We start from the raw sequence: 24990 nt of genomic DNA, 5'->3' as shown, positions 1-24990 counted from the left end.
TACCTTCGCATTAACACATTTAATTCGAACTCGCTTGACCCTTACCACAATTTCACGAAGAAAAAGGCAAGCAGCTGGTTTCAAATCCCAAATTTGAATTCATGTAATATGATCCATTTGCAAAATGCGGTTCAGCAGAAGGTTTATAACGCTAATACGCGGATTGTGTGTCACGCGTGTTGTACTTGCACGTTTTTTTAAGTAAAAAATATATATTTTTAAAGTATAAATTTTGCAATACACATTCGAAGGTAGAAAATAAGACATCACCTTTTACACTTGATTTCAAAAATCTGAAATGCTATAACTTTAGTTTGGTATATGTTATTGCAGCAAAATGTTGGCTAGATCATTTTTAGTTAAATGCACATCATCGTTAATGGCTGGCACAGCTGTTGTTGGATTTGCAAAACACATTCACACAAGTCAAGTATTGGCAAGTTCAAACACAAATTGGAAAGATGCTGCTTCTATTTATGAGTTTAATGCATTAGACATTACCGGCAATAATGTATCATTGGACAAATATAAAGGGAACGTTTGCATTATTGTTAATGTAGCTACTCAATGAGGCTTAACTAAATCAAACTATACTCAACTCCAAAGCTTGTATGAAAAGTACTCAAAAGATGGCCTGCGAATTTTAGCTTTTCCCTGTAATCAGTTCGGTAATCAAGAGCCAAAAAGCAACGCAGAAATTCTTAAATTTGCTAAAGACACTTTCAATGTACAGTTCGATATGTTTGCTAAAATTGACGTCAATGGCGAAAATGCAATTCCACTTTATAAATATCTTAAATCAGGGAAAAATACAGGAGGATTTCTGACGGATGCGATCAAATGGAATTTCACAAAGTTTTTGGTCGACAAAGAAGGAAAACCTGTGGAGAGATACAGTCCAAAGGACAAGCCATTTGATATGGAGAGCCACATTAAAAGCTTATTATAAATGTGATTGATGCATTTAAATTTAAAAGTTCAATTGTGTTTTTTGTTTTTTTGGTGCAAACTTTTTCGTACTAGACTGCGTGTACACCACTGTTTAAAACACGATTCTGTATTTTGCTTTATTATCAGCATATATCTATTATGACGGGTGTTTTTGAAACTTTTTCAAAGCGAAAACATTTTGATGTGTGTGGCAATATTTTCCTAGATGACTAGTCTTGAGTATGCTAGTTGTTTTGGTTGATATTAAAACACAAGATATTAGCTGTGCATTACTTTTCAGTGTTTGTTAGCATTAATCATGTTGTTGAATAAAATTACAAGAGTTGCATTAAAGACCGGAAATGCAAAAAGTTTATTGGTGAGATAATAAAAACTATGTAAAGATGAAACTGATCAAAAACGTTTCGCTAAATTTCATACAAAACATAGGTGTTTTTGTTTTTATAAAAATATAAATTGCTTGGTAACACTTTTGATTTTACCGCTCTATGGTTCACAAGAGTTCTTCTGATACTTCTTCAATAAGTGCAACAATTTATCCCAACTACTAAAAAACATAATATATATTCAATCTATGAAGAAAAAAGAACAGTGATACTGGCAATGTTTTAATATAAAATGTATTTTGCAGGTGCCAACACATACGTCACTGTGTAAAACAAAACCTTCCTTTTCCGAAGACCGAAATGGGAAAGTTTACGAAATGCGAAAATATGTCTTCAAACCCGACGCAATTCCTGAGTTTAATAAAATAAATGAGTTGTTTTATTTAAGAACAAACGTATCAAAGTTGGTCGGTTATTGGTCATGTGATATGGGAAGCACTCTTAATTCATATGTACATATTTGGGAATATGGTAAATGCCATTTACTAGTATTTAGTGTATAGGTTTTAAATTGTAGCAATATAGTTTGAGATAATTTTGAAGTGATGTGTATATGAATAGGTAATGTGCTCAAATAGAATTGAATAATGTCCGAATTTTTATTGCATCATTTTTGTTTATTATGTATTGGTTAAGTGGGGTAAGGCATGTTAGGTCACCAGGAATTTAGGCCAGAGTTGGCCTATTACCCCTGACACCTATATTTTTACCAAATATCTCCAGAAGGTAAAGCCTGTTGTTTCCGAACAGGACAGTGTTTTAATGCTAATAATGCATGATAGATTACCCCCTAACAGCTTAACCAAGGTCACACACAATGTACATAGTAAGCCTAAATCCTAGAACCCATGGCATGCCCTGATGTGGGACCTCACTTCTATAGAATGAGCATTAACAATGTTTGGGTAATGGCAATGGGCCAACTGTAGCCTAAATCCCAGTACCCATGACGTGCTATGGTGTGGGACCTGACTAATATTGAATAACCCCATGTATACAAGTCAGTTTTCACGCTTAACACAACAATGTTTGCAGATGACCTTCAACACAGAGCAGAAGTTCGTAAAGCTCTTTCACAGAACGAGGAATGGATTCAAAAATATTTTTCAAAGCTGCTTCCTTTGTTGGATGTTCAAGAAAACTCTACAATGTATTTGCCTTCGTGGTGCAAACAAGTTAATGACGTGGGGAAACAAAATGGTACTTGATGTGTTCTTGTGTTTGTATTGAGACGCAAAATAGTAGAATGAAAACTAAGGCGAGCACACACGTATACATAGGTCACTTAATTGATATGTAGCGGTGATAGCAACCCAAATTACTACATAGCTACACAATTGCTCCTGATACAAACCTAATATCCGACTGCTTTTAAGTATTTAATTGAAATAAATTAATATCAATTGCAACTAACCTATAAGCACCAAGCATGAAGTGACAGATCCACCATGGAGTTTTCTGCACTGCAATATTAAGTTATTCAGTAAACATTAGGAATCATTAAGTTAGATTTGTTTCATAGGATTATGCATCTAACTATCCCTGTCTCCCCTGCATTTAAAAACTTTTATTGCCCATAGCCCGTTCAAAATCTAGCTTTGCAAATAAATAAAAGATGGTTTCAGTATTTAATACAAAATACATATATAGGTGTCTTTGAACTTATGACGTACACAATGGTAACGGGTGGGTCGGTTATTTGGGGGGAAAAGTTGAAAGCCACCATAAAAGCTCATGCTAGAATTGGTTACAGTGATTTGATTGGAGTTTGGTACACAGATATTGGTGATCATAACACAGGTGCTTATGCAATGAAATATAATTGAAGTTGGAAATATATTTTTCTTTTTTAAATGGTGTTTTAGACTTTTTTGTAAGTGTAAAATTAAACAGTTTTGTAAGTGTAAAATTAAACAGTATTTTTGTAAGTGTAAAATTATACAGTATTTTTTGTAAGTGTAAAATTAAACAGTTTTGTAAGTGTAAAATTAAACAGTATTTTTGTAAGTGTAAAATTATACAGTATTTTTTGTAAGTGTAAAATTAAACAGTTTTGTAAGTGTAAAATTAAACAGTATTTTTGTAAGTGTAAAATTAAACAATATTTTTTGTAAGTGTAAAATTAAAAGAAAGAACTTCCCCAAAACATATATGTATATGCTACCACATTAACGAAGAATATTTTAAAACTTCTACACTGCATGCAGCCAGCCCATTGTTTGCATTATACTAACCTGATTATTTTACATCTCCAGTTCAAGTTTTGTGGCGTTATGATTCGTTTGACAGTAGAAGGATTGGACGAGACAAAGCTCACAATGATGCAGTAGTTGTCAATAAAGGTGCATTTAAATTTAATCGCTTTTAAATAATTTAAGTATAAATAATTACAACAGAAAACTTGCAAAAACAAACCAACTTATTCAAGATACAAATGAAAACAAACCTCCAATAAATAATCAACCAACTTGAAGGAACAAGGTGTATGAAACAAAATACCAGTTTTATAACGATTGTCGTTCCCCAATCATGAAGAATAAATAAGTTTTTTTTACATTTGTTCCACTAATAGCCAATAGATTTCTAACAAGCGTAAAAAATGCACAATCATTGTTACATACAAGAAAAGTTTTTCCTGGCTAACATTAATGATTTATAAAAAGTACAGCAATACCTAAAGACTGTAAAAATCTGTAAATCTAATTGATGTATTAACCTTGTATGTTTATCACAGTAAGAGACAACTTTAAGAATGTGACACAGCATTCATCTATCCTTATGCTCCCAACTCCATTCTCTACTATGCAATAAACACTTCTTGGGTAAATCCTACTGGTGTACAATGTTATAGAACTAATTTGGTGAGATTTTTTTGGTTTACTATACAATAGCAACTTCTTTGGTCTGATCTGTTTTGCAATGTATTGGAACTACTTAAGGGTGAAATTAGTCTAGTGTACAATGCAGTAAAAGTACTTCGGCTTTCACATATCCTGTCTATAATGAAATCAATATTTTGTACGAAAACTATTTTACCGTCAGCTATACAGTTCCATCTGTTTATATGCCAATATTGTGTGTTATTTCTTCAAGCGTACTTTCTATCTGCGTAGTATATAACTTATCAAGCTGTACAAACTTTCTGCATTGCAATATTTTCATAACGTCTGTGTATTTATATCGACCCTATATGCTTTTGGTTGCTCGGCATTTTTCAGTATCTTCGAAATAAAATAAAAACATGATGCTTCTTTGTTGAATGAACACTAAAGGACTTTTCTGCTTATCCACACACTGTAATAGCTTCAGCAACTCGACTGTGGGCGGCAACCATGGATAAGTCATTCAAGTTCCCACCCACAAATATATAAATGACCAAACAAACCAAAAGTCATGTCTGCTTATCCACACACTGTAATAGCTTGCTTAATATAAAATTTATTTCATCTAAAACGGTGAATTCATTCCAAGTTTTGTCCCAAATTCAAGTCTTGCACGTTTTTGGCTCCGAGTCCATAATTGAATTTCCCTCCATTTTGCCAACTCATTGCTGACTAAGCATGGGATGGACCACAGTGTTGCCAGTGGGAAAATTACATTCTGGGATCAAAAATAAAGTTGCACAACATGTGTGTGTTAAATGCAGAATTATATAGTACTGTGGGGGAAGACGGGACACCTTTAGCACATAATATCTAAATATCCTGATCCTGTTTTGACAATTAACAACGGTCTATGAGAGTCGTAAGGATAAGGTTTTATAATTCTTTGAATGTTCTTTATTTGCTACCAAATGTGACGTGAAAATAGAATAAAAACGTTTCCCATCTTCTCCCACCCTACTTAACATTACATTCATGTCAATATACCTGGTACGGCCCAAAGTAAAATATTGGGTTAGTGAATTTAGATGTTGAAACACCGCTTGTAACTACAATGTAGCTGTATAGAGTCTGAACAACCAACCTGGAAATAAATAACAAGAGTTAAAACATTCTATTCTGTATGGGTGAGGGATTATAGTAGCATATTTTAAGCCATAACCACAACATCTACGCTACCACATCGAAAACAAATATTGAAGCTTGTCTATTCTAAAATGTGCGCAACAAAAGTTGGCAAGAAGAAATATTTATATGAAATTATAGAATCATATTGGGATAATTTTAAGTCGATTTTTTTATTAGATTGAAATATAGAATAACTTACAAAGTTAAAACGCATATTATCCATGGTTTGTTAGAAAGAGGGGAAACTTGTTTCAACGATTTCCATCTTTGTATGTAAGTTGATGATATTATACCTGGGCGTGAAATGTAATAATTAAAGTTAAGTTATAAACTACATACTATTGTGAGCATGTATGACCTTGAGTAAAACACTGTAAAGTTACATACGGGTCAACTCAGAAGTAAGCATGCATGAGGTGTATGCAACAGAACACTCGTGTTATAAAAACTGTCATTGTCCAGCCATCCAAAGATAACAAGTTACATGTATTTAAGAGTTTCTTGTTAAATAAGTTTCATTTGATTAAATTTAATATGAACTAATGTAAAATCAAACATAACTTCAACATTAAATTCATACCTTTAGTTTTTACGATTGCTAAGAGTTAAAACAGCCCAAAAAATATTAAAACTATTATAGAAATAACATGCACACAACTTACACATATATAGAAATAATATAAACACAGCAATTTGTTGAGATTCGCGCGTCTTCTGCTGAACAACAGTTCGAAAACGAAACCCAGCAATGTTTGTGTTGTTTTCCACAAGCACGGAAATAACAGGCGGACATTTTACGCTGGAATATAAATCTGGTTATTAGTGATAAATGTCCATTAAGAGAGCAATGACTGCTAAGTGTTTTGCCCAAAGTAACATACGCTTATCAGTATCACTGGAATATAAATCTAGTTAAACATTAAATGTAATTCATATATATGGGTAATAATTTGTACAACCCATTAGTGACCACTGGGTTGAATTATTGTCCATTAGGTCCCAACTACACATACGCTCATTAGTATCAAGCATTGAAAACAGTATTCCACAGTTATAATGCAAGAACTAAACCACTGGACTGAGCCACATCCTAGACATTATGATGTAATAAATGTGGATTGTTGACTCACGTATATGGTGGATTCATTGATTTATTGATGGTGGATTGGTTTGTCACATTAGATGATATGTTAAAGTGCATGGCTAACTGTGAGGAATAACTTTGAAACATTAGTTTGAGAACACACTATGTTATAAGCTTATAAAGGATATTGCTATAAATATGATATAAATTCATAAAACAGAACCAAAACAGATGAAGTTTTAACTACTTTCTTAATAATGGTTTCTTTCTATATGGGTGAGGTGGGAAACAGAATGGGACCTGGGATCTAGAGCAGAGTTGGTCCATTACCCCAACATTGTATTTGTACATTCTATTCTATATGGGTGAGGTCTTATAGTGAGGCAAACCTAAGATTTAGGCCAGAATTAAACTTTTTTATGTATGTTATATTCTACACTCTTACTTAATAATAACCATTGTTAGTTTACAAACCTTATTATCGATGTCATAACAGATGGACAATACGCATAAAACATGAAGGATTACAACCACCAAACAACTTGGGAGGAATTTGGTTGAAAAATGAACAAGATTTTGGCGGAAAATTTGAATATTTGGAATTTTGTCGGTTGTGTTTTTGAGCGAGGCCCAAGTCATAAGGTCGCTGTCAGGGGGGGAACCAAGGAGAGAAAAACTGAAAATAAAAATAAGATAAATGTTTAATACATACGAAATGTAGTTTAAAGTGAAAAGTATATTCTATTATTTATAGTAAACTTATTTTAATTTGCACACACCCAACTGATAAACAACAAATAACCACAAAAAGACAATGTGTAAAACCATTAATATATATTTTTAGATTACCTTAAAATTGGGGTCAAAATAAACACCAACCAAAAAACATCAACCGCAGTGAAAATAGGAGGGAAATAAATCACATGACCAAGTAGTTGAACCAATGAGATCATAGATAAACATTTCATGTAAAATATCAAGCTCACATTTAGTAGGAACAAGAAGTGACGCGCCTGGGAAAATTTATATTTGAACTTTTTGGAACTCATCATTATTCTAATATATGTAGATAAGTCCTATGAAAAGGCACGCCATGGGATGCCAGGGTTTTGGCAGATTTAATCTTTTATCCCGGATAGAAGTTTTCGTATATGATATATTTTTGGTTTATTTTTAATTAAAGCTATCTTACAATAGTTTTAAAGGTCTTTTACAAAGAAAAACAACTTTAATTCAAATTGAAAAACTTTTTCCCCACCTTTCTTATCATGTTGTATATGACCAACAAACTACTATCACCAGATAGCGCCACAGAGCACGGGAAAGTATTTAACTTCCTGGCAGTTGTCATGGCAATGTTGTCCAAATCATCTAAAGTGTTCGAGTTATCCAACTTTAAAAGAAAACAATATTTTAATAAAGAAGTTATTTTACAAATGACATTTGTAGACAGCATACTTTTACAAGCTTACAAGTAACACAAAATACACCTTTTTTGGATTTATTAATTTTATAGATCATGGCTGATAATTTGGACAGCTCATTAGTGACCACTGGGCTGGAGCAATTGCCGTTAAGCACCTTGCTCAAAGACACACACGCTGGCAGCAGTGGCCGCGCTGATTCTCAAACCCATATCCTCTCCAAAGTTTAGTCTAAAACTAAAAGCCTTAACTACTGTACCGAACAAAATATATTAATAAAGATTCCATGAACTTACATTAGTAAAATTATCTGTAGTTGACGAAGGCTGGAAATAAAGTTTTGATTCCGACTTCCTACTGCTGTTTAGAGACTCGAGTTTGTCACAATCATCCATTGTTACGCAGCTAACTATTGGTTGAAGGCCAATACTGTGAAAATTTAAAAATTAGGAAAAAAACAACCTATATTTCAACGTCCTTCATAAGATTCTTAGAATACTGGTACAAGTTGACAAATTAACCCAAATGCCTTATATTTAACATTAAAAAGGAAAGAAAAATAATAAATATGTTCTTTTCTACAAAGTACACACATGTGGTATATATCAACCATGGCCTACTAAAGAGCCCTCAGTAGGCCATGTATCCACACACCTAACACATATATATGATGTCATAGATATACATAAATATCTCACTTACCTAACGTTAGCTTGTGAGAAGATGATAATATTCTTGATAGAATCCGAACTCCCCACACAACAAACTACTTCCCCATACTTCTGCATTATTTCAATCATTCTACGTGAAGCTGGAAACATTGTTGGTGCAACATAAGATATAACTTACAATAAAGATCCAGTCATAATGGAAAATATCCATTTCGGGTTTTGGTGTACCAGCCTGCCTTAAATTTGTGTGCTCTTAAAGTGTGCTGGATCAGGTTTTTTCTCTATCATTTCATTCTAAATGGCTTGGCACGCCATGGGAACATGAGATCCATTTACTCATGTTCCCAATTACTCCACCACATAAGATACAACATGAACCTCAATAGATATTGAAGCCTATTGGTCCCTCAAAGGTAGGGGACAAAGGCTTTAAATGTAATGGATGGGAAATCTTTCCTTGACGGCTCAGCCATACCCAGCCAACCAATAAGACATAAATTACATTAGTTTCAACCAATAAGTCACAAAGTTGATACAATATAATATATATAACTCACATTGATGTTTACAATCAGTAAAGAGAGGAACAAGTAATGGAACATTATCAACATTCTCAATGTGTGGGACAATATTTTCCACCCCGCGTGGTAGTTTCGCCTGTCGTGATAAACATTAAGTGAATACAATACATGTACCATTGCTACTTTACAATAAATACAAGATAAATTGATTACACAGATTCTGTTATATGTGGGTTTACAGATGCCACCCCATGGGGCTAAACACAACTCATAAGATGAATGGTTTACCACAGATACTCCTATATTATATGTGGGTGAGGTCATACAGCACGGCACATCATGGAAGTCTAAGTTTCAGGCAAGAATTGCTCCATTACCCCAACACCCAGGGTGCTACAACTTGGTGACTACTGGATTGGGGAAAAGTCTGTTAAGTAGTGTCTTTTACATTTTTTGGGCTTCCCGGGTGTCGGGGTAATCCGCCATATCTGAACTAAATCCCGGGTCCTTGACAAGGTCCCGAGCCACAAGAATAGAAAAAGTGTCTTTACCGTGGAAACATATACCATCAAAAGTATTGATATCGAGCATTGAATCTCGTACCCTTTGGTTATAATGCAAGCACCTCATTGCGCCATTAACAGACCTAATCTACATTACACAACATACTCTGTTCAATGCATGAAACTCCGAGTCAGAAATACTGGATTCGCTTCTCATCTGTGGATCTCGAATCAATGCTGAAAGTTCGTCTTCTGTGGGTGGTATGCGGTTATAAATATATAATATGAGTATTATGTTACTTCTGCTACCAGGCATAATGTAAAAAATCCTCAGATCGCTTTTCTGGTATAATAAGGCAAACTATTTCCTACACAATTTCTCTGATGAAGTCTAGCGGAGATGAAAAGTCAGAAATACACTTTTTTTATACCAGATGAGCTGCTAAAAGATTATTTATATAATGAGAGGTAAAAAATGTGTTTTCTAATATTCACATACGCAGTTTGCCATCTTACATAAATAATTATAAATAGAAATCATATAAACCGTATTCTTCTCGATATTCCGGATTATTCTGCAAGGTTTCGAACATGCTGTCACGTGGCAAGTTGTTGCTTGACAGCGAAATGTGACAATTCCACCCAACTTCTAAACCCATCTTCTCCGCGAATACCTGGTGACAAGAAATTTTAGATCAAAAATGTTCAGATAAATAAAAAAAAATTACTACACCCAGGAACTGGGCAATAAATAGTAGGTTGGGGTAAGATGGTCCATGTTTTATTATTTTTAACGTCCCATTTCGTAGTAAACAAAGAATATTTCTAGAATTATACAATAGACACTTCATTTATGGATAACTATATCGAATATTAAATTGACAACTAATTTATAATTTTATCAAGGATTTAAATTCGTCTGAAATTTAGTAAACTTATATACAATTCTATAATTTATTTTTTAATGTTGAATAATAAATTCATTTACAACTTTTTAACTTATATTTCAAAAATGAAGTGCCAACTAATTTATAATTTCACCCGTGATTTAAATTCATCAGCAGATGAGAAATGAACAAATCTGATGCAAGCTCCTTCCAATGCTTCAACAAACTGGAAGATATGAAGCCGAGCCTGATATTGAACGGATAGCATGCCAAGGAAGATTTGTTTTGATGGGAACTGGTCAACACTGGGGAAAATATTGGTCAGCACTGGGGAAAATATTAGTCAAAACTGGTGAAAAATATTGATCAACACTTGTAAAAAATATTGGTCAACACTTAAATAAATAAATAAAGTTTGAACCCTAACTGTAAAAGTTTTTGATAAGTGAAAGGGATTTTGTCGAAGTAAATTCTTCACAGGTTTTAAATAATTGTTAAAAAATAAGCTCAACAAAATGTTAAAACGCTCTAAGTAGTTTTAATACATATTCAGAAGTTTTAGTTGGTTACCTGTGTTCGTTGCTGATATCCTGAAAGCTGTTCCCAAGCTCCGCAAACTGGGACGACACTGGTTTGTACGAGAATCCAACGCAGTGACCCATTATCGCACTACGGTGGTGGAAATCGAGACACTTTTTCCGAGAAGTTTCCGTGAACTTTTGAACTTCTTCCCCGTTCCAGAAATAATCACTAAGTTCGAGAATTAAATCTCCGGTTCCAGAAGTTAAAAGATGGTTCCCGTCTGTGGGGGAGGGTGTGTTTTATATGTGGGTGGGAACCGGACTTGTCACACCACGGTTGCTACATTTTTTACATGAAATTTATGTACAAGTACTCTGTATCATGGCATGAGTATAGACTTTGGTAAAAAATGTGTTCGTTCAAGAGATTTTCATCTTAAATATATGAGTGATGTACAACAAAAGCACCATAAAATATTTTGGCTCTGTCAGTCAGAATTTTGCTGACCAAAGTTTCGACGAGTAAAAAATAATTGTCGGTCAGCAAAATTCTTGCCAAAGGAGCAACAATACACATATAGTATTCCTGGCAGAAACAATGTATATCAAAAATACGATATGGGACCCACATTGTGCATGAGAAACAACCATTCCATGAGCGAACATCAAACTTTCCGATTCTTGATGTTTGTTTGGACGTGTAGCTCTATCGCCATCGTGTGGTGGGTTGGTGGTTCGGAAAATTGACATTGTTCTCTAAAATTTAGAAAGTTCATGAAAAAATATAAGATGTTTATAGAATAAAACAAGATGATTATAGAAAAAATCCAAGATATTTTTAGAAAAAATTTAAGATGTTTATAGAATAATATAAGTTGTTTATAGAAAAAAAAATATAAAGCATCAATACGGAAAACATATATTGATATGATTCGTTTTAAATTTTGAATCTTATGATTTTTAAATTTAAAATTTTTTACCTTGGGCAAATATAGAAATCTTATATCTTCGGAAAATCCAATCAAGCGTGACAACGAACAAAGACCAAGCTTTGCGTTTAAAGTTTCTGAAGGAAAAATTATAAAGTTGAATTACTTTTAAAAGTGAAAGCAATGATTAGTTTTAAACTATCAAAATTTCAGTCATGTATTAACAAGGCTATAGAACAGTGGTCTTATAAAATGTGATTGAAAGATACTGTGTTTGGTGTTACGACTGTTTGCTCGACAGATAACCCTTTGTTTACCCCTACGATTCAACTTAACTTTTTCATAGTTACCCCATACTAAATCTTAAATAGAGTAACAACTTCCACACGTGTTAATGCAACGACCGTTGTTGTTGTAAGTTTGCGTGTGTCCTTAAGACAAAATGGTTAAAAGTTTGTTTTACAGACACTAAAATACAAGACCATTCATTATCATCATATATACCGGGTACTTTCAATCCATTCGAAACTGCAACAAATTCCATTCTTTTCTCGGCTTCGAGTAAATCCACGTTCGTGTCACACTGATGATGTCATAATCATAATTATTTCATCATGAAACAATATAAACACCATTGTTACCTCATTGTGCTTCATTATGACATCAGAATAAAACCTTTGTTCCGTTTTATTTAAAGCAGCTGGTATAACAGCAGGGTCGAGGGGATTCCCCATTTGCGATACCGTGATATTTAGTCCGATAGGTTTTAATGAAGAAAGGTGTTTCCCCCAATCTAAGTCATCAAAATGAAGCTGAAAGTTTCAAATTTTTAAATAATAATCAATGAATGAACGCGACTTATTTATCGTCATGTGACTGGCAAGGTCATTTGTTATAACATGGGTGTTCTGTACCATAAACCTCGTGCCTGCTTACAAGTTACCATGTATGTCACTTATTTATCCTCGCATGGCGAGGCAACGACAGTCGTTATAACACAGGTGTTCTGTTTCATACACTTTGTGTCCGCTTACGAGTTACCATGTATGTAACTTTGTGAATGGTTACACAGTATACACAATAGTTGTGCTGAGACTCGTGCCCATAACCTTTGGGCTAGAAACCGCTAGATGGATGCGTGGAACAGCAGTGAATATAGATGTTGCGATAAAAGATGGAACATCACCTGGGTGAGATTTGAACCTACAANCCCCTACACCCTAAACATCATATTAACACTACCCTCATACCTTGTTTGAATTCTGTGTGTCTTGCGATAATGTTAGGATTTCTATGTGTGGTTCTGCTTGACTGCCTTCAAATGTTGCATTCTACGAAAAAAATAGAAAAAAAATTATAAAAATAAACACAAAGTATAAGGTTATGGAAAAGTGTGAAATTATTAAACACAAACTATAAGGTTATGAGAAAGTGTGAAATTATTAAAATACAAAGTATATGAAACTTGAAAATGATTTGCTTCTCACCATGGCAAGAGTATCTGGTTCATCATCTGAGTCTGAAGTGGAATCTGTCAAATTAATGAGAGATTTAATCTTAATATATATGTGAATGTAACATGAACCAAGGGATTATCCAATTTTTTTGAGTTTAAAGCTCGACGCTGCTACCATTGTGGGCGTATGTGTCCTTGGTCCAAACACTTAATGCCAATTGGGGCCCCCCAAAAGGGGGGTAGGTCTCCTTTGGAAATAGTTCTCGTAAGTGGGCAAAAGATGTACAAAACGGGACATATGTGGTTTAACGACTGGGGGGGTTCTGCCACATGAAGATAAAACAAGTTACACTCATCCACACACTACAATAGCTTCATTAACTTGATTATGGACATGGGAGTGGCAACCATGGATAAATCACTCAATTGGCCACAAACAAAACAACCAATAACTGTATAAACAATAGTTACCTGTGTCTACATCATGCTTGTTGAGGAAAAAGATTTTCTCCGGTGCTGGTTCGTACCACGATAATATTCCTTCTTTATTAACACAGCACAACACCTATTTTGATGTCATAATAATCACAATAACACACAGGAATTTTAAAAACATTTTTTTTTTAAATATAAGGTCTGGAAAAGTTCCTATGTCAAATTTACTTCTTATTTTTTACAAAACCAACATGCAGGTGCCGGTTTTAGATTGGCTTTATCAGATTAATTGGCTTTTAGGTAAAGTGAAAACAAGTGGAAAGATGTTATTAACTTACAATACACCTATCTAAAACACCATATATAAAATATATTGATTTAGCGGAAACTTGACAATGGATCTAACATGTATGACACAAATGTCCCTGTGTTTCAAAATGTTTGATTTAAAAACTAAAATCATCTTCAGGTTTTTGCCCGAAGTCAAATTGATCATGTCATTTTATGATCTCATTATATATAACAACAAACTCACAGTCAAGGTCCCCAACATTTCAAAAGCACCGCTGTACGAAAGATTTCTCCCAACCAGAATATCAAGAAACACTCGCTGCCAATTCTTCAAAAACTTCTGTTTTAAAATGTCAACCAGTTTTAACATTTTACATATATAGCAATGTAGGATAAACAAGACGGTCAAAGTATGTTATACGACAGTTTAAAACGATTTACACATTTTTTAAAATGAATTCATGTAGTCTAGTTTAAATTTAGTGTAAACATAATAAACTTTTTTGTGTAAATATTAAAATAATAAAGAAAGTGAAACAAGCAATCATTTCTCACATATTTCATGCTGTGGTTGCTTTTCATGGTTGGTGAGATTGTCTTGGCTTCCCCCACCCCTAGCAGTGTTGACCAAATAACCGGGCACATAATGGGAAGCACTGGCAACACTATGAGACAAGGGGACACGGCGGCAACACTGAACCAATGTATTTGATCGGTCAATAAAACATAGCCTTCTATATCAACCATGGGGCCAAGGATAAGCCACAAACATCCAATACCAACAGATACAACCTGCGATAAAATATTGGGATTTTAGATTCTGTTTTTATTAACAATATTCTATTTTTTGGGAGTGAGGTAGTTGTCGAAGACTTAAGCTAGATTTGGCCCAATACTCCAACAGCCAGGGTTATTACCAATGTTAGAGGTGTATTGAGCTTTAAACATATCAGGAATTGCTGCGACAAAAATTCTTTACATTGTTTTTGCAAAGAAGTGCTGCAATAGTTTTCTGCATATATTATCTTAAACACTTACATTTTGTTGTTCTACTACAGACGAGTTATCTTGTTTTTAAACACATATTATTGTGGTAACTGTTTTCTTGTGAACAACAACGCTATAACATACATTGTTACACACAACATATGTACAAAGGTTTTGGTCTTATGTTAATTAGGGGCTGATATTGATATTAACACATCTTGTAACACATGCATGAATGAATGTAACTTAATTAATCCTCGCGTGGCCGGAAAACGACAGTGGTTCACATGGGTTTCACACCTCGTGCCAGCTTACGAGCTACCATGTATGTTACTTTGAGGGTTATTGTTTTTTGGGGATTTTTTTATTTTTTTTATGTATGGCTGATAATTTGGACAACCCATTAGTGACCACTGGGTTGGAGCAATTGCCGTTGTGTCTTGTACAAGGACACAAACGCCCACATACATAACAACATAAGATAACTTACAGTCAACATTGGTAGCATCATCATAACCACGTTACGCATCACGATTCTTCGATAAATTGTTAACGTTGAACGTGGTCGATCATGCATGATGCCCTTAGTCTCCAAACAGCCTGTTATCTCTTCTATTATCGGACTTTTCAAAACTTTAAATCTGAAAAGAAAACATATTATATTAATACATATAGATTGATTGAATGTAACTTCTTTATAATCGCGTGGCGGGGCAACAACAGTCCTGATAACAGGAATGTTCTGTTTCAAACTTGTGCCCTTTATGAGTTATTGCATATGTATAAAGTATGAACTTAAAAGGTGATTATTTTTCTGAATGGCTTACAATTTTAACTAAACTTAGATTATGTAAAACATCAATAATTAAGAAGCTTACTGATGTAAATATGAATCCTCAGTGGAGTTGTTGCATTTCAAATCATCTTGGTTGACACTATCTCCCTTTGACAACCTGATGCAAGTATCCTAAAACAATAAAAACATAAAAAAATCTCTCTTTTCCATTCTACACGGGCGAGGTCCTACAGTGGGATAGCCAGGAGACCTAAGTTAAAGAACCTAAGATTAAGTTGGCATTTAAAGGAGTGGTTTTGGGGCAAAAATAGAAATAAGGATAGAAATATTATATATTTACCCGATTACACGCTACAGCGCACGGTGAACTTTGACCCACACATAACCCGATGATGTCATCAGTAGCTATCAATGAAGTTGGAAACAATACAGGTTTGTCTGTAAACAAAGAGCAGACATCATAGATGGATTTTCTCTTTAAATACGATAGCAAAAATAAAATTAATAAAAAATTATATTCATTAAAAATCCCACAAAAACAATCACCAACAAAGTTACATATGTGGTAATGTGTAAGCGTGCACGAGTTGTATATAACAGAACATCCGTGTTATAACGACTGTCGTTACATCGCAATGTGAGGATAAATAAGTTTTATTTTACAAAACCACTGATCCAAAAACAATAGCCATGCAAATACAACCCACCCCTACCATATTGTTGGTTATATAAGTAGGTTTGTGAGGATGTGTTGAGGTACGATGTTTTCTGATCGTCAAGAAATGTCAAAAAATCATCAAGAATTTCAAGAAAAGAAGATTCTTCGAGAGTTTCTGAAACAATTGGGATATTTGAAAACTAAAGAAAATTATCAGCATTTGCTAGGACCCAGTGGTTCCTTATAAGTTAACTAAATGGCTAACCATAAACACCAAAAAATATTCACCAACAAAGTTACATACACGGTAACTCGTAAGCGGGTATGAGGTGTATGAAACAGAACACCCGTGTTATAATGACTGCGGTTGCCCCGCTATGCGAGGATAAATATCTTCATTTACTCATTCAAAATCTACCAATTGTATTTAATTATCTATGTTTGTAACAATACATCACATAACACCTTTTATTAACTTTGAAAGCCAAAGAAGATTTTGGATAATTTCTTTTCTTTGTTTTCTCTCACTCCAAACATGAACAAAAATGTTCAACGCCAAAAGCAGAAGAATCAAAATGCACACAACTGCAGTAGAACTAGAATAAAGTATTTAAAACAATTTTGGTAAAATAAATAGGCTATTAAAAATATTCCAAAACAATTAAGAAAAATAAAACACAAAACAGCACATAACAACAAAACAGAAATCTTGGAAAACAGCTATTTTAAAATAAAATACGAGAAAAACTTCTAGTTAAAAGAAGGGAATACAGCTTTAAAAAAATCCTCCTAACTCAAAATAGTGAGACATATATCTTACCTGGCAGCAAAACCTTTCGCAACAGAACCAAACAATACAGCAACACATATGACACCACATGCTAACACTGGCCATGGAAGAGTGGATGATATACCAAGTATTGTGGCGCACTGGAATGTAAGGGTTATTCATTCATGTATTGGGCCATGGCACAATGGTTCGCAGACATGTCTCTAACACAGAGGTTTTGTGGGGAAAAATAAACATATGCTGAGCACAGTCTTATAAAATATTTAAGAGTGTCTTACAATGTACAATATAAAGTGTTGCAGTCAGACGTGTTATACTTATTTTTTGTCTCTTTAACAAGAATTTTGCTGACCGGCATTTTGACTTCCTATTCAGGCTGTCATTATCGGGGTGAAATCATACACAGATGTAATTCTTGCTGAAGAACCAAAACAAAAGTATGTATGTAATGTATGAAACTACAATTAAAATACTATACCGGGTCATGTGAATACTTGGCTGCTACTTCTTCCAATTCTTGCGCAATCTTGATCATTATTCCAACTTCGTGGCAACCAAACCTACTTGTAGCATGTCACATAAGAATTACACATCCTAACTACCACATTCAAACACACCAACCATATAACACAACCTACTGCTGGTGTGGTGTCTGTAAATGACATTTAGAGTGAGTGAGATTAATCCTATGGTATTTAAAAGGATTAACAGAATGAATGCATTCAATACGTCAACAGTTCATGTACAAGGAATCAATGTGTTAACAGCCACATTTTCTTGAAAAGCTAGTAATAAGTCCTTTATCGCTCTCCACAGAACTTTAGATAACAAAACATTTACATAAAATACAAAATATTATGTGGTCGGCACCAAATTTGGACAAAATTTTCTTGAAACATAATATTTACGCGAACACAAAAAGTCAAAGAAAGTTAAAAGAAACAAATTTGTTGTTCACTGAGTGTCTGCATTGATGTCATTTTTTTTAACAGCATGTAAAATATAATTAACACTGGTATTTTGACACTTAGTCCACTTATTATTAAGTGGATTGTAATTCATTCCAACTATCTTCTGTATTTCACAATTTCCTGAAAATAAATGAAAAGTTTAAATATAGTAATGGGGTTAGGCGTGTGCATTGTAACCACAACACACCTGGTTCAATGCTCGGTAATGCTACTTTGTACAGGCTTGTGCTTTCAGCAATACACTCTAAACTAATGGGTTGTCCCAAGTCATACAGTAACACTAAAAAGGTGTTTGAAACAGAAAATCCAGGTTACAACGGCATGCAAGGATAAATAAGTTACATTGATTGAATATTTTAATAAAACTAATCTTAAAACAAAAGAGAACCATACAAATTGACTATATCCCACACTTTTATTTATAACGTGTGTTAACAAGTCATTTTGCCGTTGATTTCCTTCTCTTCGTCCTTTAAATAAAATAATTTTCACTATCGTGTTTAAAGAGATAAAAATAAATTATTTCCGTTATGTAAATTCCACCTTGATTTAAATATGACTTGATCTCATCCGTTGTAACGAACATCTCCCAATCATGAGTGCCTGGTGGTACAACACCCAACACCTCTTCTGCCATAAGCACTGCTAGAAGGTATGAGACCTGGGTCCTGTTGATTGTGCTGAGAAATAAGGACCCATTCGGCTGGAAACAATGTTTATGTAAGAGCTACAAATCATGGTATATGCTGAAAGTTACTATGGTACAGGGGTAAAGTCATATACAACTAAATGAGAAGGTTATTTTTCTAGCTGCAACAGGTTTTAAACCCTATGGTTATAAAGCAAGTTCCTTAACTTATGATGACAAGTCATGCAAATTTAAGCCTTTCACGCAATTTTAACTATGTTTTATTTAATTCTGTATGACTTACAATTAAAACTTATAGGCAACCAAAAACAATTAATTAACATAATGAGCCCTTATAACTTATAAGTGTCCAGCATCGAAATTAGAATCTTTAGGTTACAATTCAAACCCACTGAGCCACAGTGTCGAATCCATACATATTAAACCCACCATCAACAGCGAACAACAATTGTTGATAAACTTCGTCTTATCTTCAACGTGTTCAACCACCTCCGATGCAACAACTGCATGAAACCGTAACGTACCCGCACCAACGATGTCTTCGAGATCAGCATCGATGTATTGAAGGTCTGATAACTCTGTGTTGCCATCTCTGCGTAAAGATATATAAATGTTTAACCACTGAGTGGCGCTAAGAGCTTAAATAATATGGGTTGTCTAATTGCCTGCCATACAGAAAAGAATCACCCAATAAGTAAATATGTGGTAACTTGTAACTGGGCACAAGGTGTATGAAACAGAACACCAGTGTTATAACGATTGTCGTTTTCTGTTTGCACAAAAAAGAAGTTACAATCATTCATCCATTTATAAATAAGAACCACCTATGTATCTTTGCAACTTCCAGGACATTATCTGATGCGTCGATCCCAAGCACTGATGCTCCTAGTCGAGCTAGTGGTTCACACAATACGCCGGCCCCACAACCAACCTCTAATATCTGGTGAATGCAGCAATTTAAAATGAAACAAGTTATATAATTCAACCAGATTTAAAAACAATAGCCTACAACAATTTAGATTTGTAGGTATACCAATTCACAATTTTTTTTCCTCTGGCGAATATTAGTTGGCAAAATGTTGTGCAGATTAAAAAGCATGAAAATTTCCGGAAATCTCTTTAAAAGTAGTAAAGCCATTTTACCAATCTAGTACATATCCCATTCTATATGGGTGAGGTCCTTTATTTAAGCCAGATTTGGCCCATCACTTCAATCTGGTAAGTATTACAAAATCAACCTACCTTGATACCTTGCAAAGGTTTGGAAGTGTAAGGTTCCCCACAACCCATGGATATCAAACCATCTCTTATGAAAGGAACTCTCACTCGGTTCATGCTGTGTAATGCTTTCATGGCTCCATTTTCATCCCACCAACTTATCGTAAAGATATTTGTTAATGCATAGAAGCGCAGACCCAATCGAGGTACTCAACTTGATTATGCCCATCATTATATGTCATGTATTTTTTTATAATATTTATACAAGTCATATCTCTACACCACCACACACTATAAGTCGTATCCCGACTTAACAGAAAACGATAATCCAGATGATCAGAAAAAGATGTTCAAACTTTGATCACATTTAAAAAAATGACAGAAGATCTCTTTCAGATAATTGGTTCAATATATTTAAATGTATTTGGTTGAAAAACTGAGCACTTACTTTTCCGCAAGTTTTGAAAACTTTTCTGCTTCATATTCAATATTTGATTGTGATGTCATAAAACGAATCGATGGTCTTGAAACATGGAGATTATAATTTTCAAAAAAATGAAAATTTTTCAAGTTACGAAATTTTGGAATAGAAGATAATGTTGTGAGAAGTCGTCCACAGGAGTGACAACTAATATTTAACATTTCACCCTAACTCTAAAAATGTAAAAACAAAATTTGAATTTTGCGAGAACATAGTTTAAAATATGACAAATATCTGCGAGTTTGATAAAAATGCTGTTTCTATGAAAACGAACATTAATAACACAAGTCACTTCACGAAACTTATAATTAATCTAAATATGATCAAATAATCTTTATTTCCTAGCAACAATTCATTACGAAGCTGTAAATGTCTTCGTTAATAATTTAAGCGACTCTCTAGCCTCTCCCGGTGGTAATACATTCAGCGCAGATAATGCAGAGTCACGATGATGTCGGCATATTTCTTCACATTCTTCAAGAACAGAGTTTTGTTTCGAAACTTCTGATGACAACTGTGGAAAAATTAAAGGCGTATATATATAATATATTTATAAAAATAAAAAAACATTTATTTTTTATAACAATAAATTGATTCCCCCAATTCTCTTAAACCTTCAATAATCAAATACAACAAACCATGTCACACCTTTTGTTTCATCACCAATGACATATTTGTGACATCATCAACATAAACAAAGTTTTTTAACCAATCAGAACCTCCGTGTTTGTTGGCCAACAAAACAACAGGTAGAGCGGAAAGTTCCGTCGAATAATGGTTGAAATTTCCATTGTTGTTGGTGTTATTGTTGATACAAGTTATTCTCTGCATGTCCGCCCTTGCCTTTGATAAATAATTTAAAATATGTTAATATGCTTCAATTAAAAAATGATAATTAAATTTTAACATAGAAATACAAATACTTTATGCAAAGACTTACTAAAAATTAAGTAATAAATAAAAAAAAATTGCAACTAAAATTGACTGTTGATAAATAGAGTTAATAAGTGTCTTTTTTAACAAAACCATAAAAAAAAAAACTAAACCCCTTCAGATTAATTACAGTAACATAACATACTTGTTGAGCAAGAATAAGATTTTTCCCGAAACTTGAAGCACATTCTGCAAATTCTCCATTTTGATTGGCCAGTTCAACTGCTGATAGACAAGCCTGTTGAGATATTATACAGATGGTAAATAGAATTTAATGCAATATTTAAAAAAAAATCTGGGGCAAAATGGAGTTACACTCATAGTTGTCAAACACAGGGAACCTGATTGATTAATGTGGTGAATGCAATATACTTTGGTTCTGCTTGTTTGTATAGACACCTAACAGCAGGGTAAAATCTGGGGTGACATTGTTAAAATACAGTTACACTCATAGTTGTCAAACATAGGGAACCTCATTGATTAATGTGGTGAATGCAATATATTTTAGTTCTGCTTGTTTGTATAGACACCTAACAGCAGGGTGAAACTTAATGTATGGCACTCATCACTCTGACATCAACTCACATTAGAGATCAAACTTCCCTGTGAGAGGAAGATGGCGTCCTCCCAATCTTTCCTGGATGTTGGGAGGATGGATAAGGATGTTGGATCGGGAGAATCACCGGACTCGGGAAGAATGAAGAACCCGTGCGACATATCTGCTATGGATGATGACATCATGTTGACCACCTGTTATGTATATTATACATTAGGTGAAGGTTTATGTTAAATTAAATATTACTAAGGTACTATAACAGGGCATATAGGATCTGGAATTTAGGCCAGAGTTGGTCTATTATATTCATGTAACCTGTTATATCATAAGTTTCGTGAAGTTTTATATTTTATTAAAGAAGCTTATAGCTGGTTACCAAACTTGGTAGTAAAAAAGTAACAGACAAAAATCAAATCCAACCAATTGTTTAATAAAAGGATATATATTTCACCTAAATGGCATCGTCAGTCTCTTATTCCGATAGATTCTATTTAACAGACTACAATTGATTAGATTACAACTGGCCGGACTTGATTTTTATCTGTTACATTTTTGTAGCACCGATGTGTATTATATTTCATCAACTTAGAGTTGTTCAACTATATGAGCACCAGATCAGGGTTAGACTCTCGGAATTACAAGTTCAAGACTTTTACCCACTTTTGAGTTCCTAAGTTCTGACAACGCAACACAAGCATTAGCGAGTAGGAAGTCTCCACTAAGAACCGCCATTTTGTTTCCCAACTCCATTTCGGATCGCGAGTTGTTTGAATCTTGTTTCATCAAAGTATCAACGCCTGTCAATCCACGATGAACCAGGAACGCTGTGTGGATCAACTCTGTCAACTCTGCTAAGGTTCTTTGGCTATGAGGATGGAAAAAGATATAATGTTAATCTGTGTCAAGATGCACCAAAGTAGTGTTTCTTAATAAACTTTTTTTAAACTAATAGCAAAGTCAAATCTTGCAACTATATTATTACCCAACATGTTTTATTCCATATGTAACTTTGTAGATGGCTAACGATTTTGACAATCCTTAAGTGACCACTGGGTTGAGCAATTACCATTAAGTGACTTGCCAAAGGACACATACGTCCACAATGGTAGCAGCATTAAGCCCTGTCTGTTTTGGATCATGGGAAACCACTCTGCTCTACCAGACTATGATAAACAATCTTACCTATTATAAATCTCATTTAAGTTCAAACTTGCACTCTTGTGTTGTGCAATCGATTTGGCAAAAAGTAAAACGATGAGACCTCGTGTTTGAACATTGTGTTTCGAATCGAAGAGAATTCCTCTGTTGGTAATAAATGGACACATTTATTACATAATGTGAATAAACTTTTATTGATATCTTTGTAAAAGATAATGAAGATCTATTTAATTTAATCAGCGAATTAGCAACAAAATATTTGTTAAGACGATCACTGTAATTTTAACAAGTTTGAATTTAAACAGCCTACAACAAACATTGGTATTTACTATTCAACAAAACAATGAATGAATGTAACTTATTTATTTTAGCAGGCAGGAAAACGACAGTGGTTATAACACAAATGTTCTGTTTCATAAATCCACGGCCAGCTTACAAATTACCAATATGTAACTTCGGAGTGATTGTTTATCTGTATGGGTGACAAACTAGGCAGCCCAATAGTAATCACTGGGTTGGAGCAATGGTTAAGTAAAAAATAAACTCTTCAACAACCAACCTTGCAGTTTTAAGCAGCGGATGTTTTGTCCTCACAAGTTTCCTCAAATGCAAAGCAACCGCACTTAGTTCATCGCTCAGTAGAGCTCGTAGACTGAGGAACGAGGTTGGGAAACCGACGATGCGCTCGGCGTCAGTTTCAACTTTTGTCATTGTGCTGTTCGTGTCTTTGGACCAACCATTAAATGATAAACATCTCTTTAAAGGCAGATGCAGGTTGTTTAAACCTAAGGGGTAAATAAATTAAACTAAAGCTGTGTGAAGATTGTTCCCCATTTCCCCGAATGGGGTAATGGACAATCCTGGCCTGAATCATGGTGCCCATGGCGTACCACGCTGCGGGATCTCACCCACATAGAATAAAAAAATAGCTTCTGAAATTTTCCAATTATCTGCCAGCCGCTGAACGTAACAACCAACCAAAAACCCCTAACTACCAACCTCTTACCTACCACCAGTCTAACATATAACATAGAGTAAATTCATTAGCAAAGCAGGCCAGGTCCATCAAGAGGTTAGGGGGTTTAGGCAAGAGATGGGCCCTTATCTCACAGTACTATAAGTAAAATTGCAAATTTTACAACTATAGTAAACACAGAAAATTTTGGTCTTGGAATGAAGTTTAAGTAATCAAACGTTAGATAATTTCTTACCTCCAAGTATTGAACGACATTGCACAATATTCATGATACGTGAGTTCACCCTTGCATAATTGAACGTCATTTATATTCCTGAGTTACTAACTTTGACACGAAAACAAACGCTAACTACAAATGCAACAACACAAACTGCACGTGAAATGTTGGGTGAACTCTTGAACCCAAACATTACGCTCCAATGAACACACCAAATAGAAATCAAATAACAGCTTTATAGATATAGTAAAATAATATTTTATTTACTCCCCTGTGGTGAGAATTATATAAAAATATGAAACAGAACCTGCATTCTTAAAAATATATTATATTTCAGTGCTAGTGAAGAATCCTTTCCCCACCTTGTTTGCTAACCAATAACCCCTACAACCACTAACCCCTAACTACTAACCCATATAACCACTAACCCCCTAACCACTAACCCCCAACCTCTAACACTTTCCACCAGCCTATTCTGCCATGTACCGGAAGATTCTTCACTTGTGCCCTCATTTGTATTGCTATCAAATA

At 34.2% G+C, this 24990-nt stretch overlaps 5 protein-coding genes across 8 annotated transcripts in view; 2 read left to right on the top strand and 3 right to left on the bottom strand.

Annotated features, from left to right (window-relative positions):
- Nucleotides 1–156: 156 nt before the first annotated feature.
- gpx_e (glutathione peroxidase_like protein e) lies at nucleotides 157–1346 on the top strand. The gene has a single exon (NM_001190358.1). The coding sequence runs from the start codon at nucleotides 338–340 to the stop codon at nucleotides 947–949; it is 612 nt and encodes a 203-aa protein (NP_001177287.1). The 5' UTR covers nucleotides 157–337; the 3' UTR covers nucleotides 950–1346.
- Nucleotides 1215–4585, top strand: LOC100178084 (protein NipSnap homolog 3A). Its single transcript, XM_009859659.3, has 6 exons — nucleotides 1215–1309; nucleotides 1583–1808; nucleotides 2373–2537; nucleotides 2988–3137; nucleotides 3593–3679; nucleotides 4072–4585. The coding sequence occupies exons 1-6, from the start codon at nucleotides 1250–1252 to the stop codon at nucleotides 4146–4148; spliced, it is 765 nt and encodes a 254-aa protein (XP_009857961.1). The 5' UTR covers nucleotides 1215–1249; the 3' UTR covers nucleotides 4149–4585.
- Nucleotides 4586–4755: 170 nt separating this feature from the next.
- LOC100180451 (transmembrane protein 94) lies at nucleotides 4756–20794 on the bottom strand. 4 transcript variants are annotated; one of them, XM_026839421.1, is made up of 37 exons: nucleotides 20587–20794; nucleotides 20163–20295; nucleotides 19745–19860; nucleotides 19350–19512; nucleotides 18815–18974; nucleotides 17779–18391; nucleotides 17331–17440; nucleotides 16976–17106; nucleotides 16560–16685; nucleotides 16193–16290; nucleotides 15935–16023; nucleotides 15547–15697; nucleotides 14625–14861; nucleotides 14314–14409; nucleotides 13815–13908; nucleotides 13375–13418; nucleotides 13138–13218; nucleotides 12529–12699; nucleotides 12392–12470; nucleotides 11939–12024; nucleotides 11588–11714; nucleotides 11008–11239; nucleotides 10592–10742; nucleotides 10101–10224; nucleotides 9982–9993; nucleotides 9717–9802; nucleotides 9084–9183; nucleotides 8558–8666; nucleotides 8152–8284; nucleotides 7690–7824; nucleotides 7281–7444; nucleotides 6906–7107; nucleotides 6478–6554; nucleotides 6010–6146; nucleotides 5547–5640; nucleotides 5207–5303; nucleotides 4756–4937 (listed from the first exon to the last, which is right to left on the bottom strand). In XM_026839421.1, exons 6-37 carry the CDS (start codon nucleotides 17833–17835, stop codon nucleotides 4785–4787), a joined length of 3783 nt encoding a protein of 1260 aa, XP_026695222.1. In that variant the 5' UTR covers nucleotides 17836–18391; nucleotides 18815–18974; nucleotides 19350–19512; nucleotides 19745–19860; nucleotides 20163–20295; nucleotides 20587–20794; the 3' UTR covers nucleotides 4756–4784. The 4 variants fall into 4 exon arrangements, with proteins under 4 accessions (XP_026695222.1, XP_026695223.1, XP_026695224.1 ...); XM_026839422.1 differs by having other exon boundaries at nucleotides 14314–14406; XM_026839423.1 differs by having other exon boundaries at nucleotides 16566–16685.
- On the bottom strand, nucleotides 18255–20645 carry LOC113475354 (ubiquinone biosynthesis O-methyltransferase, mitochondrial-like). Its single transcript, XM_026839432.1, has 6 exons — nucleotides 20587–20645; nucleotides 20163–20295; nucleotides 19745–19860; nucleotides 19350–19512; nucleotides 18815–18974; nucleotides 18255–18391 (listed from the first exon to the last, which is right to left on the bottom strand). The coding sequence occupies exons 1-6, from the start codon at nucleotides 20643–20645 to the stop codon at nucleotides 18255–18257; spliced, it is 768 nt and encodes a 255-aa protein (XP_026695233.1).
- LOC113474070 (decaprenyl-diphosphate synthase subunit 2-like) overlaps nucleotides 20792–24990 on the bottom strand; it is a 14030-nt gene continuing 9831 nt past the window's right edge. The window contains exons 2-10 of the mRNA XM_026839429.1: nucleotides 24888–24890; nucleotides 24478–24637; nucleotides 23826–24051; nucleotides 23291–23410; nucleotides 22769–22973; nucleotides 22138–22302; nucleotides 21698–21790; nucleotides 21268–21462; nucleotides 20792–21133 (exon numbers count right to left, since the gene is read on the bottom strand). Coding sequence (XP_026695230.1) covers nucleotides 20975–21133; nucleotides 21268–21462; nucleotides 21698–21790; nucleotides 22138–22302; nucleotides 22769–22973; nucleotides 23291–23410; nucleotides 23826–24051; nucleotides 24478–24547 — 1233 coding nt within the window. The 5' untranslated portion in view covers nucleotides 24548–24637; nucleotides 24888–24890 and the 3' untranslated portion in view covers nucleotides 20792–20974. The remainder of the gene's footprint in view (nucleotides 21134–21267; nucleotides 21463–21697; nucleotides 21791–22137; nucleotides 22303–22768; nucleotides 22974–23290; nucleotides 23411–23825; nucleotides 24052–24477; nucleotides 24638–24887; nucleotides 24891–24990) is intronic.

Source organism: Ciona intestinalis, unplaced genomic scaffold, assembly GCF_000224145.3.
Source record: "Ciona intestinalis unplaced genomic scaffold, KH HT000262.1, whole genome shotgun sequence".
Lineage (NCBI taxonomy): Eukaryota > Metazoa > Chordata > Ascidiacea > Phlebobranchia > Cionidae > Ciona > Ciona intestinalis.
This window is presented reverse-complemented; position numbering and strand designations above follow the sequence as displayed.